The 19,566-nt window shown below is 38.2% G+C and overlaps 1 protein-coding gene and 1 long non-coding RNA gene across 2 annotated transcripts; both read left to right on the top strand.

The window, feature by feature from the left end:
- The first annotated feature begins 3,358 nt into the window (after positions 1 to 3,358).
- Positions 3,359 to 9,334, top strand: LOC109491864 (olfactory receptor 8B4). Its single transcript, XM_045038472.1, has 2 exons — positions 3,359 to 8,083; positions 8,677 to 9,334. Exon 1 carries the CDS (start codon positions 4,525 to 4,527, stop codon positions 5,515 to 5,517), a length of 993 nt encoding a protein of 330 aa, XP_044894407.1. The 5' UTR covers positions 3,359 to 4,524; the 3' UTR covers positions 5,518 to 8,083; positions 8,677 to 9,334.
- A 514-nt stretch (positions 9,335 to 9,848) lies between these two features.
- Positions 9,849 to 19,336, top strand: LOC109491865. The gene is made up of 3 exons (XR_002145422.3): positions 9,849 to 10,531; positions 18,163 to 18,207; positions 19,101 to 19,336. It is a non-coding gene; the product is annotated as an uncharacterized LOC109491865 (long non-coding RNA).
- Positions 19,337 to 19,566: the final 230 nt, after the last annotated feature.

The following is a 19,566-nucleotide window of genomic DNA, read 5'->3' as shown; positions in this document are numbered from 1 at the left end:
AGGCCAAGTCAGACACACATCTTTGCCTTCTTCCTATGCGGGCCTTTTTTAATTCATCTAATTTAGCCATGGAAGATGTTTCTTTTTGGGGACCCAGTATTATGAGTCAATAATGGTTCCAAACTCTCAGGCTTCCAGGATTCAGTCATAAAAGGATTTATCCCAGGATTTATCTCTTGGGTCCTGCATAGGCAACTCAATTAACACCCAACTTTGGGCCATAGGAAATCTACTAGTTCCCCAAGGGCAAACTCCAGGTCCAGTGCTTGTGTGCCCCTTGGACACAGATCTTTTCTCTTTTGCTCTCACAGGAATTCACTTAGTTCCTGCCACATCAAACATTAACAGATAGAGGATTTTTATATTTTACTCAGAATTCTTAGTTTTGTTCTATCAGGGAAGAATTTTCTGAGTATAAAATTTGCAAGAGTGCTGGAAATAGCTGGCCTTAATAAATAGTTATTGGATGATGAATCAATGAGTAAGTTGATTCTACTCTAATAAACAGAGATCATGCCCATTCTTCCATTGCTGGGCCACTGCCATACATCTGTCAAACTGTTATTCAAGAGAGAGAAATGTAGTGGATATGAAATTATGTGTACTAAAAGCAAATAACTATTTTCTTCATAAAAAATAAGCCTAAAAACATCTAACTACAGAACTGAAAAGAGATTTCCTGAGTAGTAAGGGGGAATTGGATCAAGTAGTTCAAACTTGTACTAAAGATTCCTCTGGCCACTTCCCTTGAGTATTTCCCCCTGATGTCTACCAACTAACATGCAGGTCCTAGAGGGCTTCTGTGCCCTTAATATTGGATAAATGGCCATGAACTTGCTGTCCTGTGCTATGTCTTGAGGAAAGGCCAGAGGGTTCCAATATGACTGTCCTGAAGTCTAGAAGATGCCAAAAGAGAAACAGGAGTGGAAAGAGAGGGAGGGAAGGAGGGAAGGAGGGAGGGAGGGAAGGAGGGGGAGAGAGACAGAGAGAGAGGTAAAAGCTGTACCCTGTTAGGACTGAATCTTGGAAGCCACGTAGCATTGCTTCTGCCATGCTCTTTTGGAAAAATCCTAAGTCCTTGCCTAGATGCAAGTGTAGGGAACATAAATCCCATCTCTTTATTTGAAGAATGTCAGTCCTATTGTACCAAGAACATGTGGGATGCAAGGGGTGTGTGTGTGTGTGTGTGTGTGTGTGTGTGTGTGCGCGGCGTGCGCGCGCGCGCAGGCGCACTGGCATGGCCATCTTTGGAAAAAACAAAAACATCTTCCATATACATGTATACTGTACAGTTGTTGTAAATATTATGTTACATTAGAAAACATCCAGCATAATGTCAGGTACTCTGTAGTTGCACCATATGCATCAATTCTTTTACCTCTTGAATCCCTCCCTTTATATAAGAAATAAAGGGAGTTTTATCTTAAGAGATACAAGATGGATAAAAAATATAAAATGATGGTCCTTTTGCATGTGCCACCATACTGAGTTGTTAGGTCAGTAAATTCCCATTTTACAAGTGGGAATTATGGATCAAAGGTGCTTAGTAAATTTAGTGTTAAAGTAGCTTGGCAGGATGATTTGCTAAAATATTAATTTGTTTTTGTTCTCCATTTATGTTTTAAGTCAACGTTTAATTTCAAGCGTAGCAAGGATACAGCTTGATGAACTTTTACCAACTGAACACATCTGTGTAACCAGTATCCCTATGAAAAACAGAACACTGTCAGCAACCCTGAGACATCCTTCATATATATATCCCTCTCCAGTCACTAGGCTGGAGACCAAGCATGAATAACTGCTATCTGACTTCTAACACCACAGAGTGATTTTCTTAGTTTTGAAATTCATATACATGAAATCATAAAGTATGCACTCTTTTGTGCTTGGCTTCTTCTGTTTCATAATAGGTTTGTGACTTTTATCTATGCTACTAGCCTTCATGGCTATATGGAATTCTATTTTATTAATACCAATTTATTACCCAGTCAACAGTTGATTGACATATGGGTTGTTTTCAGTTCTTGATTATTATGTACAATGGTGTTATGAAAATTCTTGACATGTCTTTAGGTAAACATGTATACTTATTTTTATGGGGTATGGACCTAGCAGTTGAATTGATGGGTCAAAATGTATGTCTATGTCCAAATTTGTTAAATATTACTAATCAATTTATTGTACTATATGCCATGATATTCAACAATGTTGTTCCATTGTACCAATGGTTACAAGGTAAAATTATACTAATGTTTATTCCTTCAACCAGTGTGATTCTTTTCCCTCTTATTTCCCTTCCACCTATTTTAGGCAGGTAGTTTAGGTTTGTATTTCTCTGCTTTGGAGATTTTGGTTAGGTATAAATCAGAAACAACTTGCAGCAAGTGTTCTTCCTATTTTTGAACCTGAATCTATTGAGATACAGTATTGGTTGGTCAGAAGGAGTAAGTTCAGTTAAGGAGAACTTTCAGGGCAAGAAGGGTGAAAGACAGATACTTCCTTAGCCAGAATGGGGATGGAGGTCAATGGGTCTAAGAGACAGTAGGGGCCAGAGGACCTGAACAGCTGCTTATGCTCTTTTTAGTAGGGTGACCATATAATTTCCTCTCGAAATCCAGACACTTCTGAGAGTGAGAGAGTATGCTATTAATAATTACACAGGGATAATAGATGTAAATCAGAACTATTCCAGGAAAACTGGGATTATTTTAGGCAGCCTCAGTTAACTTACAAATGCAGTTGCTTACATGCCTTTGAATGTTTCTTAGAATATTCATGTAGCAGATCATATGGAAAGCAGCTTTGTCATCTGGAGAATGACAGGACTAAAACAGGTACATCTCCTGTAACATCTCAGCCTTCACACATCTATAGAGTAACTTTATGCAGGTGTGTGTGTGCTTCCTTGCATATGTGTTGGTATATTTTAATCTCCTTATATATAGCAAAGGCCTGCCTGTGGCCCTTAATAGAGCTGAGGGTAGGTGGTGTTTGTGGTGGTGGTGGTGTGGTGTCTCCACTGTTCTGAACAGCTCAGGCTCTTAGAAACATTTTGTCTGAGGTGCTCTCTGTAGCATCTACAATTCTGATCTAAAAATGTTTGGTCCTATTAGCAAAACTCCTGCTGAAGATCTGGAAATGGTGGCTAAAATAAGTTTGAGGTCATTTTCCTTTATTTATTTATTTATTTATTTATTTATTTATTTATTTATTTTACTGTTTATTTTTGAGAGAGAGAGAGAGAGAGGAAGAGACAGAGTGTGAGTGGGGGAGGGGCAGAGAGAAAGAGGGAGACACAGAATCTGAAACAGTCTCCAGGCTCTGAGCTGTCAGCACAGAGCCTAATGTGGGGCTCAAACTCACAAACCGTGAGATCATGACCTGAGCTGAAGTCAGATGCTAAACTGACCGAGCCACCCAGGTGTCCCAAGGCCATTTTTCTTTAAAGTCAACCTTAAGTACCAAGACTTAATGAAGGAGAGGAAAAATGAGCCCCCACATTCAGCATGAATGGTATGAAATCCCTGGGGTAATGGGGAAATTTGAGTAAAACAATTGAGTCCCAAGATGCCAGGTAAGCAGCATTATCCAGGTTGTCAACAAAGACAGTGCAAGTCCTTCCTCATAGACAAGTCTCTGAGAAATTCCCAGGGAAATTGTCTGTAAGCAGGCCCCTGAGATCATCAAGTAGCATAAACTTCTCTGTGATATGCCAGCTGGGGTTCTGGTAAAAATGAGAGTTGCTATTTTTTTTTTGCTCCTGAAGTTGATGTAGACCATCTGGGAAAATCCACAAACAGAAATCTTAGTCTATTCCCAGAGCACCTTGGTGACTGGGGTCTGTAAAAGGTCTGATTCTCAACACTAAGGGAATAAGAAGAGTACGCTTGAGGCTGCCTCCTTTATGCATGAACATCATTTTCTCCTTTGGGCTAATGGAAAAAAGGCTGCATAAAGCCCAGCACTGAGTGAGGCCAGGGAGAAGGAAGGTGAATGTCTGAATCCCATGTTTCCTTATAGTTTTCTTTTAAACCCACATCCAAGAGGTCTAGGGTATATTGGTCTCTTCTCTGCTCTCAACACTGACTTTGATGTGAGATGGAGTGGAGGGCTTAGAGGAAGAGAATAGGGTGTGCAGAGACAGTAGGGGACACTATTGGCTTTCTCTATAGGGGAGGGAGGCAGAGAATGGGTGGAGACAGTGAGTCACATGAGAGCTCCTGTCTCTCAGAGCCTGAGGCAGTAGGCTCAGGTTGTACTCCTGGCTCTTGTGATGTCCTTCTGTTAGTCCTTGGGCAGCAAATGCAGGAATTCTGTCTCCTCATCTCTCAAGAAGGGACAGAATTCTTGTGCCCAAGAACACACTCTAGCCCAGAGGAGCTCAGATATAGTCACAGGCATGTTGTCAGTGGCTTGGCTGGGGGTGGGGGGCGGGGGGCGGTGCATGGATGAGAGAAGAAAGTAAAGTAAATAGGAAGGACACCCATGCACTGGCTCATCTTCTAGAGCCTTCTTCCATCAGCTATGCTTATATCTATTATCAATCTATGTGTTTTATTGTTTCCACAGACAGCTCCCTGGAAGAGAATGACTCTGAGAAACAGCTCCTCAGTGACTGAGTTTATCCTAGTGGGATTATCAGAACAACCAGAGCTCCAGCTTCCCCTCTTCATCCTGTTCTTAGGGATCTATGTGTTTACTGTGGTGGGCAACTTGGGCTTGATTACCTTAATTGGGCTAAATTCTAGCCTTCACACTCCCATGTACTTTTTTCTCTTCAACTTGTCTTTTATAGATCTCTGTTATTCCTCTGTATTTACCCCCAAAATGCTGAATGATTTTCTGTCAGAAAATGTCATCTCTTACGTGGGATGCGTGACTCAACTTTTTTTCTTCTGTTTCTTTGTCAATTCTGAGTGCTATGTGTTGGTATCAATGGCCTATGATCGCTATGTGGCTATCTGCAAGCCTCTGCTGTACACGGTCACCATGTCCCCTCAGGTCTGTTCTCTGCTCATGTTTGGTTCATATGTGATAGGGTTTGCTGGAGCCATGGCCCACACTGGGAGCATATGGAGACTGACTTTCTGTAATTCCAACATCATCCACCATTATCTGTGTGAAGTTCTTCCTCTCCTGCAGCTCTCCTGCACCAGCACCCATGTCAATGAGCTAGTGTTTTTTATTGTTGTGGGAGTGGTCATCACAATATCCAGTATTAGCATTTTCATTTCTTATGCCTTGATTCTCTCTAATATCCTCCATATTCCTTCTGCTGAGGGTAGATCCAAAGCCATCAGCACATGTGGCTCCCACATAATTGCTGTTGCTTTGTTTTTTGGGTCAGGGGCATTCACCTATTTAACAAGCTCTTTTCCTGCATCTATGGACCAGAGTAAATTTGCCTCAGTCTTTTACACCAATGTGGTTCCCATGCTTAATCCTTTGATCTACAGTTTGAGGAATAAGGATGTGAAACTTGCTCTGGGTAAAACCCTGAGAACAGTGCTCTCCTGATGGTTCTGTTTGTATAAATTAATTACTGGTAAGCATCATACTTAAGTATCTTTTTATTTACAGGTGCAGAACTTTTCATCTTTTTTCTCAACTAGGTCTTCTTTCCAGTTAACCACAAGTCTCTTGCTTATACACTTCTTGAAGATTATGCTATTTTGTAAGATTTAAATTGGTTCATTGCATGCAATTTAGCATCTATTAAGTGTCTACTGTTTACTAGACTCTATACGGGGCCCAAGAGATAGATGAATAAGATGTGGCCCCATGCCTTCCATTCTTTTCTTGGTAGGCTAAATGGATTTTCCAAACAACATTTCTGGCTGGGGGATGGAGCAGGTGATGGTATGAAGGTCCAGGACAGTGAACTTATGTTTTCTTCAGGTATGGGAGCAGCTTTACCAAAGACCAATGTAGATACCTTGGAGCCATAAGTAAGATAGTCTCCCAGCTCATTGAGAAGTTGCTTGCCCAGGGAGATCATAAATCATCTCTTTAATGTACGTACTTGTACACACAAGAGAAGCCCTTGCACAAGAGTTCTTTACATGGTTTGAAATGTAAAGATAAATCAAAACTAAAATCTTTCATTTCCAAGTTTCAGAACACTTAGGGCTTGGAATGGTAACCATGGTGTAGGCGGTTTTGTAATTGGGCCAATTTCTTGGGCTCTGTATGCTAAGGCTGAAAGCAAGAACAAAGAAGAAATTTCACAGATTTATATGATTGTTAACTGCTACCTCTCCTCTATACTTCCCTGAAGATACTGTGTACGTTATGGGGCATTTAGGAAAATTCTTTTATTCTTTAAAGTCGATTTAGATTTTACTGTCTCTAAGAATATGTATGTATTAATATATGTATGTGTGTGTGTTACAGTTAACTATTAGAGAATCAGGAAGAAAGAGGAGTCATATTACACTTTCTGCTTGCAGGGAATCTTGAAATGGATCCAGATTTTGAGTGCCAAAGTCCACTTTGTACTGCTCTGCTGAAGATTCTGCTATGCTATATTGAATAGTTCAGATTTCAAGGAATATACCCTTATAAACTTCCTTGAGTGTAGGCAGGAAGGTGAACCCAGGACCAGACCAACCCATGTGCAAAGATGGGCAGATGGAGACTCAGTGTGGCTAGAAGAATGGGGCTGAGTAGAGGCTAGAACTTGGGGTACCCTTGAGAAGACTCTCTGTGAAGAGTATTTGGTACTTTTTTTTGGATATGGAGAGAGTAATATAAAGTACTGAGTTGATGTATTTTTCTTTGCCTGTATTTCTTTACCTCGTCCATAAAATTGGATAGTTGCTCAGTTTGTATTGGTATGAGAAACAAGGCAGTAAGAAGTTAGTCCTTCTTGACATTTACTTCTCTGCTGACACTCATGTGGAAGCAGCAGCATCATACTGCGAAGAAAGGTAGTTCAAGTGTTCCAGGCTTTGGCCAGAAGCATGCCAGACTGTGATGGAGTTGAGAACAGAATGGGGAAGGACCTGCAGCATGGAACTGACTAAGGAGGAGACAGAAGACAAACCTTATTTTCTCCAAATATGCTAACGTGAGGAGATCTCAAAAGAAGGTAGAAAAATCTGTTAAATATTTGGATTATACCTAGATTATGATAATCATACTTAACATTTACTGAGTATATACTATATGTTTGGGCACTTTTAAGGTACCTTACCTACATTAAACTCATTGGAATTGTATTAATGCCATACTGAACAACTGCTTGTTGGTCCTTTGGGCCTAGCTGACTTCTACCCTCTGGAGGACTGTCTGTGTCTGGATATGTGGGGATCTTGGGGATATTAGGAAAGAGTAGAGAATAGGGAGAGATAAGAGCAAGTATGCTATGATACAAAGAAAAAGTACCATTGGTATAAATGAGTAGGAACAAGGAATAAATCAGAACCATAAGGATATGAGTGAATGAATGAATGAAAAGGAATACTTATGAAATAAATGCATTAATTCCACAAAATATCCTTCCTTACACTCATTACATATGGCACTGGGGTGAGCAGAGGTGAAAACATAAGTTTGACTTATGGAGATACTGGCTTGGATCTTTTGGAAAGCAGTCCCGTTAAAGATCTGAAATGACAAAACTCAGAGGTACTTTCCTGGTTCTTACAATAGTCAGATAAGACACATTTATTGCTCCTACAGGAAAGACAACATTTTGTAAATTCCAAAGACCTTCACTCCTCTCCGAAACCAAGGATAAGTCATCTTTCCTGTCCTTTTAAGGTCGCTGTTGAGGAATTGTAGGTTCTCAGTGGTCAACAGACAGGAATAGGTTTGGGGCTTTTGCTTTACAGTAACGGAGAGACCTAATTTGATACTCTGTGTCCAGTGTCCTCAGGTGAATCCCTCTGCCACAATACCAAAACCCTGTCACCTGATCTTATCATGACATTTTCATTTTCAGGAAAGGAAGTTTTCCCCTTTAGGAAGCATTGTTAAAGCTGGGATTCCTCTGGGTTCAGACCTGAGTTCACTTCTCTTCTTGGATCTTCCTCAGGCATCTCTCCATCTCCTCTGGCTTCAACAACCATGCATTTTTACGGTGACTCTTAAGTCCATAACTCTGGTCTTGGTCTATGATTATAATCTATAATCAGTTTTAAGTTAAAAATATAAAACTATTATCAACATTGATGTCCAAATAGAATTATGTAATGATTAGGTGGTAAAATACTTTTGGAGTATAAGAAAGAATAAACTGTTCTTGATATCTGCACATTCTCCTACATTCTAAATAGGTGGGGGGTACTGAGATAAGTGATAGACATCAAGTGTCAGGAGTGAGAGTCCAAGAAGAACTCTGGGTAGAGTTTGGAGGGCCGGGACAGGTGTTTCTCTGTATTCTGTGGAGCATATGGGAAGATAACTGTGATTATGGCTCATTGCTGGCCCTCATCCCATGTGTTAGATAGAGAAACCTATCACCCTCCCTTCCTTCACACTTCCATAAATGAAATAAATCATTTACTAATTGCCTCAGCTGCTAATGACATGTGTCTGACTGCAGTAGCTTAAACTTATGAGGGTTTGTTTTTCTCTAACATAAAAGGCATCTAGAAGTAGGCAGTCCAAGGCTGATATGGCAGTGTGAGTCATCAAGGACTCAGACTCTCTCTCTTCCTTCTTATGTCTTAGTCGTGGCTACATTCTCGCGGATGCATCATGGGTTCCATATGGCTGCTAGAGCTCCCGTGTCCACATTCCAAGCAGCAAGAAGACACAGGACAAAGAAAGGAAGAGGGTGCTTTACCTATCTAATGAGTGACTTCCACTGACATCTTACTGGCCATGCCTACTTACAAGGGAGATGGGGCAACTTGGTATTTAGCTTCAGAACATTACCATCTTGGAAAAAAAATCAGGATTTTGTTACTTTCAAGGAGGAGATGGCTATTGGGTAGGCAATCAGCAATCTTTACCAAAGAACAGAGTTGGTTCCACTTGCCAGGAGAGAACAGTTAAGAACTTAGCACTTTCCACCCCATTTTTGCTCTCTTGCTTGCTGTACTCTATGAGAGGAAGACAGATTAATCTGACAGATAAGACCGGAAAAGAGACAAGTTGGTCATTGATGGAGCTGTACCCAGATTGTCTTGATCACTGACCTGTTTGTACTGAATTAAGACAAAGTCTTGACAAGAACAAGCCAGATCTGTGCTATTTCATTTTCAAGTCCTCCTCCTCCTGTTCTTTGCTGGGTGAAGTTAGATTCCAGGTTTTGGGAGGGAAGTTTGAGTCCTGACATATTTCCCTAATCAGCTTTGCTATTAATAAAGGTGTAATGGTATTGTGACGCTTTTTTGGCTCCTTGTACTTTCTCACCAGTTAGATCTCACAGGGGAGGGGGAGTGAGTGATTAACATATCTGAATCTCCCACATGATGGTTATCTTTGCACTTTTAGCATAAGATACTTCTGGTAAACAAAGGTCTCATTTTCTTATGCTTCGAGATGCTCCCCCCTTGATCTGTGGTGGGTTATTGGAAACTGTAGGGGAAGAACAAAATTCTCTCTATCTACCTTAGATTCCTTGATGGGCCCTAAAAATTGGAATGACAAAAGACAGACTAACAAGAGAAAAACAAACAGAAGTATGTTAACACATGCATCCTGCATTCCTAAGGGAGTACTCAGTGATGAGTAACTCCAAAGGGTGGTTACAACTTGGGCTTAAGCAGTATCTTAACAAAGGAAAAATAATTTGTAGAGAAGTGGCAAGATAAAAAAAAAAGTCCTTTGAACTTCTAGGGGTGGCAAACTATGAGGGGAAACTAATGGAAGATAAGGGCTAGTAAGGTTTGTTATGTAATTCTGCTGGTGAAGTCTCTGGGCTAAGTGTCTACAGTTTCATCCAGAAGGAGGTAGGGAGGGGAGGGGGAACAACTTTATAAATGTATATCTTGTTTTTAGGTAAATAGGGGGAAGGCACAGAGTTTTTCTTGTATCTACTTTTTCTTAAAATTGCCTTCAGCTCAAAATAATCCTTATGCCAAAGTGGCATATTTTGGAGTAGCATATTCTGCTACCCTTCAAAACCATACCAAGAACAAAGTTCCTAAGAATATACAAAATGCAACTCAAATAGGGTCACAGAGAGAGGGACTCACTGAAAGCTAACAGAGAAATCTGACAAGGAAAATTAGGCTAAGGAATCCATAATATCACAGAAAAGTAAGAAGCCTTGCTTATCTTATAGGATTTGCCCAACCATTGATGGGTTCAACAGATGTTCCCTAAATTCTTACTAAGTTACAGGTGAAGAGTTCAAGATGTCACTTTATGGGATCATTAGACTTGAAACTGTCTTTTGTTTGCATTAACATGCACAACCACATGCCTTAATTGATAACTAAACTGAGGTGGGATTAATTGATACAGCTTTCTGAAATTGAGAATCCTAAATTAGAACATTTTCCTAATTAGAACAACTTGACATCTCCTTGGAAGTGGGACAAGAGTATCTACAAGCTGACAAAGAAAAAGAAAAAGAGTAAGTATCTTCAACAGTGTAAAGTCAACATTAAGGAAGGATTTATTATTGGCTAAAACTGGATGGTAGAGAAGAGGGAGGAGAGGGGATAGGAAGAGGAAATTGCATCATTAAATCATACAAGGGAACTAATATAGTAAGAGTTTTATATAAAGTTTTAATTATAAAGCATGTACCAATACAAAAAAGAAATCTTTTTAAGTATCAGAATTTCACAAACATGAAGAGAAAGGAAAGCAAACCATCTAGTGAATGATTAAAATATTGTAAATATAAGATAAAAAGCCATAAAAAATATTATGATAGAATTAAAGCAAATATATAATATATAAATAAATGTAAATATCTTAACCTCTCTATTAATTGAAAAAGACTCAGGCTGGGGCGCTTGGGTGGCTCAGTCGGTTAAGTGTCCAATTCTTTATTTTTTTTTTTCAACGTTTTTTATTTATTTTTGGGACAGAGAGAGACAGAGCATGAACGGGGGAGGGGCAGAGAGAGAGGGAGACACAGAATCGGAAACAGGCTCCAGGCTCTGAGCCATCAGCCCAGAGCCAGACGTGGGGCTGGAACTCACGGACCGCGAGATCGTGACCTGGCTGAAGTCGGAGGCTTAACCGACTGCGCCACCCAGGCGCCCCTTAAGTGTCCAATTCTTGATTTCGGCTCAAGTTGTGATCTCACAGTTTGTGGGATTGAGCCCCATGTCAGGCTCCACATTGACAGCATGGAACCTGCTTGGGATTCTCTCCTTTTCTCTCTGCCCCTCCCTTGCTTGCACTTTTTGTCTCTCTCTCTCAAAATAAACATTAAAAAAAAAAAGAAAAAGACTCAGGCTGAATCATAAAGCAAACCACAAGTCCATGTTGCATACAAAAAGCACATCTGAACCAAATGATTCAAAAAGGTTGAAAATAAAATGGTGGCCGCCAAAGATGTACCAAGTAAATGCAAACAAATAAACAAATAAACAATATGGGTATCAGCTAGAATGGAAATCAGGCCAAAAACTGTTAAGTAAGAATACTTTATAATGTTATAGGGTAAAATTAACAATGTGTATGTAATGGTTGTTACCTTCCATTCAACAAATAGTAAAATATCAGGAGCTATAAGAAGAAAAAACATATTGTGGAAGGAAACTTTAAATTACCTTTGTCAGTCTATGGCAAAACAAGTTTACGGGAAAAGAGAAAGAGAAAAGATAGAGAATCTTATGTCTAAATAAGATAATCAGTTAGATAAATCTAATTTATATATACATCATTTCAATGATATATATAAATTTAATGTGTGTGTGTGTGTGTATGCAGTTTTGTGTCCTAGAAATTAGAAATACAGCCTACTGTGAAAAGGGCAAGACAGTCACATAAACTGAATGGATATTAGGTCACAAAAGCAAACCTCAATAAATTTCATACATTGGATATAGTACAGATAATGTTTTCTGATCACTGTGCAATAAAACCAAACTTAATTACATAACCAGAACACAAAAGTCCTCTACAAGCTGGCTATTAAAAACTCTCTTAAAGCTACTTGTAGGTGAAAGAAACATGCAAAATTATAAACTTTCCAGAAGAGGAATATGAAAACTCAACACTTTACAACTTATGGGATATGTGTACAGCTAAAGCAGAAAAATAGCTCATAACCTTAAATACTGTATCAATAAACAGAACAATGAAAATAAATGAATTAAGCCTTAACGTGCCAGGAAAACAAGCATAATAAAATTAGATAAAATACAGGGTAGCAATTAATATAGTTAAAATCAGTAATTATTGAATTAGAAAACACAATAGCAGAATGAATAAATAGTGGATTCTTTGCAAAACTGATAGAACAGATCAACTTCTATCTGTTCTAATTCAGAAAAAAAGGGAGGGAGAACAAATACAAAAGTTAAGAAAGAAGGGGAGATAGAAATAGAGGAAATAACCTTCCCCACCAAATAAACTACTTTGTTTCAGCTCTATTCAAATGAATTAAGAAGCCTGGATGAACTAGACCATTTTTGAGGAAAATCTAATTTAATAAGACTAATGCTGAAACATTATAGACAGTCTAGAGTCCAATTCCATAGGATAAATACAGAAAGTTGTCAAAGAGTTACAAAAATTCCCAAACCCAAATGGTTTCACAGAAGAATTCGTCCTAAGAACAAATACTTCCTGTACTATTTAAGCGGATCCTCAGCCTAGAAAAAGAAGAAAAGCTCCAAAATTATTTTTATGTGATAAGCGTAACATTGATGCCAAAATCTGGCAAGATAGCATACAAAAAAGGAAACTACAGACCAACCTTACTTATGAATATCAATTTAAAAATCCTAAACAAAATTTTAGATATTTTAGCAGCAGAAAAAACAAACAAACAAAACCATCATTAACTCATCTAAGTAGGATTTAGTCCACGACTGCATGGATGGTTCAACATTAGGAAATCGAATGTAATTTATTAATTGAGTGGGGAGAAAAATCATATGATCATCTCCACAGTGAAAATTCATCATACAATCTTGATTAAATTCACCTTATAAAATAGGACTTGATAGAGCCAATTTGAAGTTTGGATCTCTTTCTCTCTCTCTTCTAAGCTAGAACTAAACCCCTATTCGTTTTTTTTAAGCAAGGGGTTTGCCAGTGTTTTTTGGTTTTGTTTTTTTAAGTTTATTTTCAGAGAGCATGTGCATGCTTGCGCATGTACGTGTACACACACACACACACACACACACACACACACACACACACACACGAGTGAGCGGGGGCGGGGCAGAGAGAGAGAGGGAGAGAGAGACTCCCAAGCAGGCTCCGTGCTGTCAGTGCAGAGCCCGACATGGGGCTCCATCTCACGAACAGTGAGATCATGACCTGAGCCAAAACCAACAGTGGGATGCTTAACTGACTGAGACATCCAGGCACCCGTCCATTTGCTTTTATTTCTAGCAACATATAATGTTTATCAAACTGCCTGCCCTCTTTGGACAAAATTCACAGAGACATTACATTTGTCAAATTTCTTTCCTGGCCCTGAGTAACTCATGCTATATTAGGTAAAATGTGATATTTTCGTTGTCCTGTTCATTTGTATATATAGTTCCTTTTATATTCTAGCTATCTAAGTTTTGGACAAAAATTCTGGGACCCATAATTGTAAGAGCAAAAAACAAAGCATATTGTCTTTAGTTAAGGACCAAGGGCTGTCTATAGCATGAAATTTCTTTGTTTTCTTAACTGTGCAAATATAGCTCCCTAGCACATACAAAGATCCTTTTTTCCTCTTCCATAAAGGAAACAGATGTGGCAAAGGAACTTCCTAGGAATGACTGAATACCTTTCTACGCAACTCCCATTTGTCTTTAGCCTCTTAGAAGGTAGAAATAATGTGTATTCCCTTGACTATCATCTTTTACAGAGGAATAAACTGTTTCAGAGTTAAAGAAATCTCCTGAACATCACCAGAATGTGGCAGATATTATTTTTTTAAGTTGAGGTGTAACTGACATATATTATATTATTTTCAGGTGTACACCATGATTCAGTATCTGTGTGTGTTACGAAATGACCACCACAATAAGTCTAGTTAACAGCTGTCACCATATATAGTTACAGAATTTTTTTCTTATAATAAGAACTTTTAAGATTAACAACTCTCTCAGCAAGTTTAAAATATGCAATACCCTATTATTAACTACAGTCACCATGCTGTACATTATATCCTCATGGCTTATCTATTTTGTAACTGGAAGTTTGTACCTTTCAACTCCTTTACTCACATTGCCCAACTTCCTCTCACTTCTGGCTACCACTAATATGTTCTCTGTCTGTATCTGTGAATTTTTTTTTAAGATATCACATATAAGTGTGATTATATGGTATTTGTCTCTCTCTCTTTGACTTATTTCACTTTATATAATGCCCTCAGGATCTATCTATGTTGTCATCAATGGCAAGATTTCATTCTTTTTTATGGCTGAATAACATTCCAAGGTAGATATACGTGTGTGCGCGTATGTATATATACATATATATGTGTGTATATATATCCATGTAAAATATGATATATATCATGTTATATGATATATATATTCTGTATATTTATTCCATGGTGTGTGTATATATATAAAACCATCACATTTTTAAAATTCATTCATCTGTTGATGGACATATAGATTGTTTCCATATCTTGGCTATTGTAAATAATACTGCAATGAACATTCAAGTTCATATATCTTTTCAAGTAAGTGTTTCTGTTTTCTTTGAATAAATATCCAGAAGTACAATTCCTGGATCTTATGGTAGTTCTATTCGTAATTTTTTGAGGAACCTCCATGCTGTTTTCCACAGTGGCTGCATCAATTTACATTCCCACCAACACTGCACAAGGGTTCCCTCTTCTCCATATCCTTGCCAACACTTGTTATCTTGTCTTTTTGGTAATAGCCATCCTAACAGGTGTGAGGTGATATTTCACCAGAGTTTTGATTTGCATCTCCCTTGGGGCGCCTGGGTGGCGCAGTCGGTTAAGCGTCCGGCTTCAGCCAGGTCACGATCTCGCGGTCTGTGAGTTCGAGCCCCGCGTCAGGCTCTGGGCTGATGGCTCGGAGCCTGGAGCCTGTTTCTGATTCTGTGTTTCCCTCTCTCTCTGCCCCTCCCCTGTTCATGCTCTGTCTCTCTCTGTCCCAAAAATAAATAAAAACGTTGATTTGCATCTCCCTCATGATTAGTGATGTTAGGCATCTTTTCATATGCCAGTTGGCCATCTGTATGTCTTCTTTCGTAAATGTCTATTCAGTCAGATCCTCTGCCCCCTTTTTGTCTGATTTTTTTTTTTTTTTTTTTTTTGCTACTGAGTTGTAGGGTTCTTTTTTGTTTTGTTTTGTTTTAGAGAGAGAGAGGGTGTGCTGGTGGGGGGGAGGGGCAGAGGGAGAGAGAGAGAATCTTAAGCAGGCTCCATGCTTAGCATGGAGCCCAATATGGGTCTTGATCCCACAACCCCACAATCATGACCTAAGCCAAAATCAAGAATTAGATGCTCAACAAACAGAGCCACCTAGGCACCCCAAGTTCTTTATATATTTTGGATATTAATCCCTTATCAGATAGATGATTTGCAAATATTTTCTCCCATTCAGTAGGCTGTCCTTTCATTTTGTTGATCATTTTCTTTGCTGGGCAGAAGTTTTTAAGTTTGATGTAGTCCCACTTGTTTATTTTTGCTTTTGTTGCTTTGCTTTTGCTGTCAAGCCCCCAAAATTGTCACCAAGACTGAAGTCAAGAGCTTACTGCCCACGTTTTATTCTAGGAGTTTATGATTTCAAACCTTCTGTGCATTTTGAGTTAATTTGTGTGCATGGTAGAAGACAGTGGTTCAGTTGCATTCTTTTCCATGTTGTTGTCCAGTTTTCCCAACACCAATTATTGAAGAGACTGTCCTTTGCCCATTGTACACACTGATCACTGTGTCTGTTTTTAACCCAATATCCTACTAGTTCCATTACTATAGCTTTGTAATACTATTTAAATTCACAGAACATGATGTCTCTGGCTTATTAATCTTTCTCGAGATTGCCTTGGCTACTTGGGATCTTTTGCGGTTCCATACAAATTTTAGAATGTTTGTTCTGAATCTGTGAAAAATGCCATTCAAATTTTGACAGGAAATGCATTAAATATTTAGATATATTTGGGAATTATGAACATTTTGACTATATTAATTCTTCCATTACATGAGCATGGAATATCTTTCTATTTATTTGTGTCTTCTTCAATTTCTTTCATCAATGTCTTACAGTTTTCAGTGTCTTTTATCTCCTGGTTAAATTTATTTCTAGGTCTTTCATTCTTTTTTGATGCAATTGCAAATGGCATTGTTTTCTTAATTTCTCTTTCTGATACTTAGTTATTAGTGTATAGAAACACAACTTATTTCTGTATATTGACTTTGTATCCTACAACTTTACTGAACTCATTTATTAATGCTTACAGTGTGTGTGTGTGTGTGTGTGTGTGTGTGTGTGTGTGTGTGTGTGTGTGGAGTGTTTAGGCTTTTCTATGTATAGTATTATATCATCAGCAAATAGTGACAGTTTGACTTCTTCCTTTCTGTTTTTTATTCAAAATTTTTTACTATTTTATTTTTAAATAAAATAGTATTTATTTTTGAGAGAGAGAGAGAGAGAGAGAGAGAGAGAGAGGGAGAGAGAGAGAGAGAGAGAGGTGGCTCAAGCAGAGGAGGGGCAGAGAGACAGGGAGACACAGAATCTGAAGCCGGCTCCAGGCTCTAAGCTGCTGTCAGCACAGAGTCAGACGTGGGGCTCGAACTCATGGATGGCAAGATCATGACCTGAGCTGAAGTCAGATTCTTAACCAACTGAGCCACCCAGGCACCCCTTACTTCTTCCATTCTGATTTGAATGTATTTTCTTTTTCTTTCCTGATTGATTTGGCTAGGACTTCCAATTCTATGTGAATAAAAGTGGTCAGTGTGGGAATCCTGTCTTCTTTGTGATCTTAGAGGAAAAGCTTTCAGCTTTTCACCGTTGAGTATGATGCTAGCTGTGGGTGTGTCATCTATGGACTTTATTATTTTGAGGTACATTCCCTCTCTATCTACCACGTTGAAAGTTTTAATCATAAATGGATGTTGTATTTTGCCAAATGCTTTTTCTGCATCTATGGAGGTAATCATGATTTTTGGCAGATCCTATTTTTAAACCCTACTTTATCTGGCTCTAACGCCAGTGCTTTTTTGCACTAATACACATTGCTTTCTAGGAAGAAATGGAAAGAAATAGGAATATGAAATATATATATAGAAACATGAGAGGAGAAGAGAAAGTGACAATCTGGAGAAATGGTTGCAAATTAACATGGAAGAGAGGGTAGACACTTATCCTGTAAGTGAGATACAGTCTGTGTTGGTTTAGATTCAAAAATGGTCACTCGCACATATCTTTAAAAAGTTTGTCTCCAGAACCAGATGAAGAAAGCAGTTACAATGCAACATTTAACCTTGGTTCATTTTCAACAACTCTCACAAGATTAGGGGTAGATCAACTTCAGTCTGGGAATGTGTCAGAATTTTCAGGGACATTGTGTTTGGTTAAAAAAAAGATTTATTGCCATATAATTTTGTATATTAAAATTAAAATAAGGACAAATAACTTTGTAATGCAATTTAGTGATATAAAATATTCTGGTGCAATTACACAAAAGATAGAATTTATCTTCTTGACACCATTTATTCTAGAGAATAGCAAATGAGGCTATCCCTTTGTGGTATATCTTAGGAATTTGCAAAATTTAAATTTTCATCAAATGCTCTTAAGATAGTTAAAACACTGTTTTACAGGAATAAAATTGGACCATATGCTTACCTTATATTGGTAAGCATTTAAAACTAGAGAATACAATAACTAATTTTTATATCCATAGCACTTTTTACAAATATCTGTTATATAATCATTGATTCATTAAATCTTTCATTTACTCAACAGCTATTTCTTTTTGTACTTGCATTATATTCTAGGTGTTGGGGATCGAGCAGTAAACAAAATAACGAAAATGATGCTTGCAGCTAACATTCTACTGAAACATTTTGTTTATATTTGTGTATTTTATTTATAGTGTGATCTCCATGTCTTATCCATTCTCTCCTCATCACACGACATTGTAAGTGCCCAGTAAGTTTTAAAAATTGAATATATTCAACCTGTTTAAATTTTTCTCTCAAGAACATCTTTTTTAAAAGTTTATGTGTTTTAATAATGAGTTGAAATTTTTATGTAGAGTTATGTAAAATCCATGGCAATACATTTAGGGGCCTAAGAAAAATGTAAAATATAAATTATAAGTAAAATTCTTTTTTTTTTTTTTTTTTTTTTTTTTTTTTTTTTTTTTTTTGCTTGTTTAAATGACATCATTGAATCACCAGCACAGCCTGGTGGCTGTTTCCATGAACTGCCTGGTTTAGCGTTTAAAATTTCTCTTGTGAGTTCTATCTCCATTCCATTTTCTTTCTTTTCTGGGGTTTTCTTTCTTTTTAATAGTTTCTTCTGTACTTAAAAATCACATAAGGGGGCGCCTGGGTGGCGCAGTCGGTTAAGCGTCCGACTTCAGCCAGGTCACGATCTCGCGGCCCGTGAGTTCGAGCCCCGCGTCAGGCTCTGGGCTGATGGCTCAGAGCCTGGAGCCTGTTTCCGATTCTGTGTCTCCCTCTCTCTCTGCCCCTCCCCCGTTCATGCTCTGTCTCTCTCTGTCCCAAAAATAAATAAATGTAAAAAAAAAATCGCATAAGGATTTTATAACGATTGTAATTAAAATTCACAGAACTTTTGTTGAACAAATGTAGGGGCTTCAAAATACTGTTTGTTCTAGTCCTCTAATAACAATGTGACTAGAAGATTTGTCTCCCTTCAAAGTTAATTGATGTCTAGTGGATAAGAAGAGTATTGTACACTTCTTAAATATAATACTTATCCCTACAGGAATTTAATATTTTGTGAATTAAAAGCAATTTTTGTTTTGCTTGTTTATAACATTTTGAAAAGTTTGTGGCTTTCCAGGTGATGGTGCCCATTTAACAGAGCCTGGGGAAAATACTTTTGTTGGATCCATGACATTGATAATCTGTGGTGCTGGAGACGGCTCTTCCTTCAAGTGACCATGGCTACAAATATCTGAGAAGCTGAATGAAACGTCTGAAAAGCTATTTCACCACAGATAGGGGTGGCTGCACTAGAAGACCTCTAATTCTAAGATTTAAAAACTATTAATGATATATTAAAATAGATAATTTTCACCTGCTTGTACTTCCACTAACTAATGTAAGAATTCAGGTCTTATGAAATTCCCCCAAGAATTTCTGGGAGGGGGACCTGGGTAGCTCAGTTGGTTAAGTATCTAACTCTTGATTTTGGCTCAGATATGATCTCAGGGTTCATAAGATCAAGCTCCAGGTCAGGCTCTGCACTGACAGCACAGAACTTGCTTGGGATTCTCTCCTTCCCTCCTTTTCTCTCTTCAAATAAA

The sequence above is a fragment of the Felis catus genome, chromosome D1 (genome assembly GCF_018350175.1).
Source record: "Felis catus isolate Fca126 chromosome D1, F.catus_Fca126_mat1.0, whole genome shotgun sequence".
Taxonomy (NCBI): Eukaryota; Metazoa; Chordata; class Mammalia; order Carnivora; family Felidae; genus Felis; species Felis catus.
Note: the sequence above shows the minus strand (reverse complement) of the source record. Positions and strands in the feature narration are given on the sequence as shown.

Bases quoted from the DNA above. Each gene is read 5' to 3' on its own strand.
- LOC109491864 (XM_045038472.1), top strand. From the start codon at position 4,525: ATGCTTATATCTATTATCAATCTATGTGTTTTATTGTTTCCACAGACA.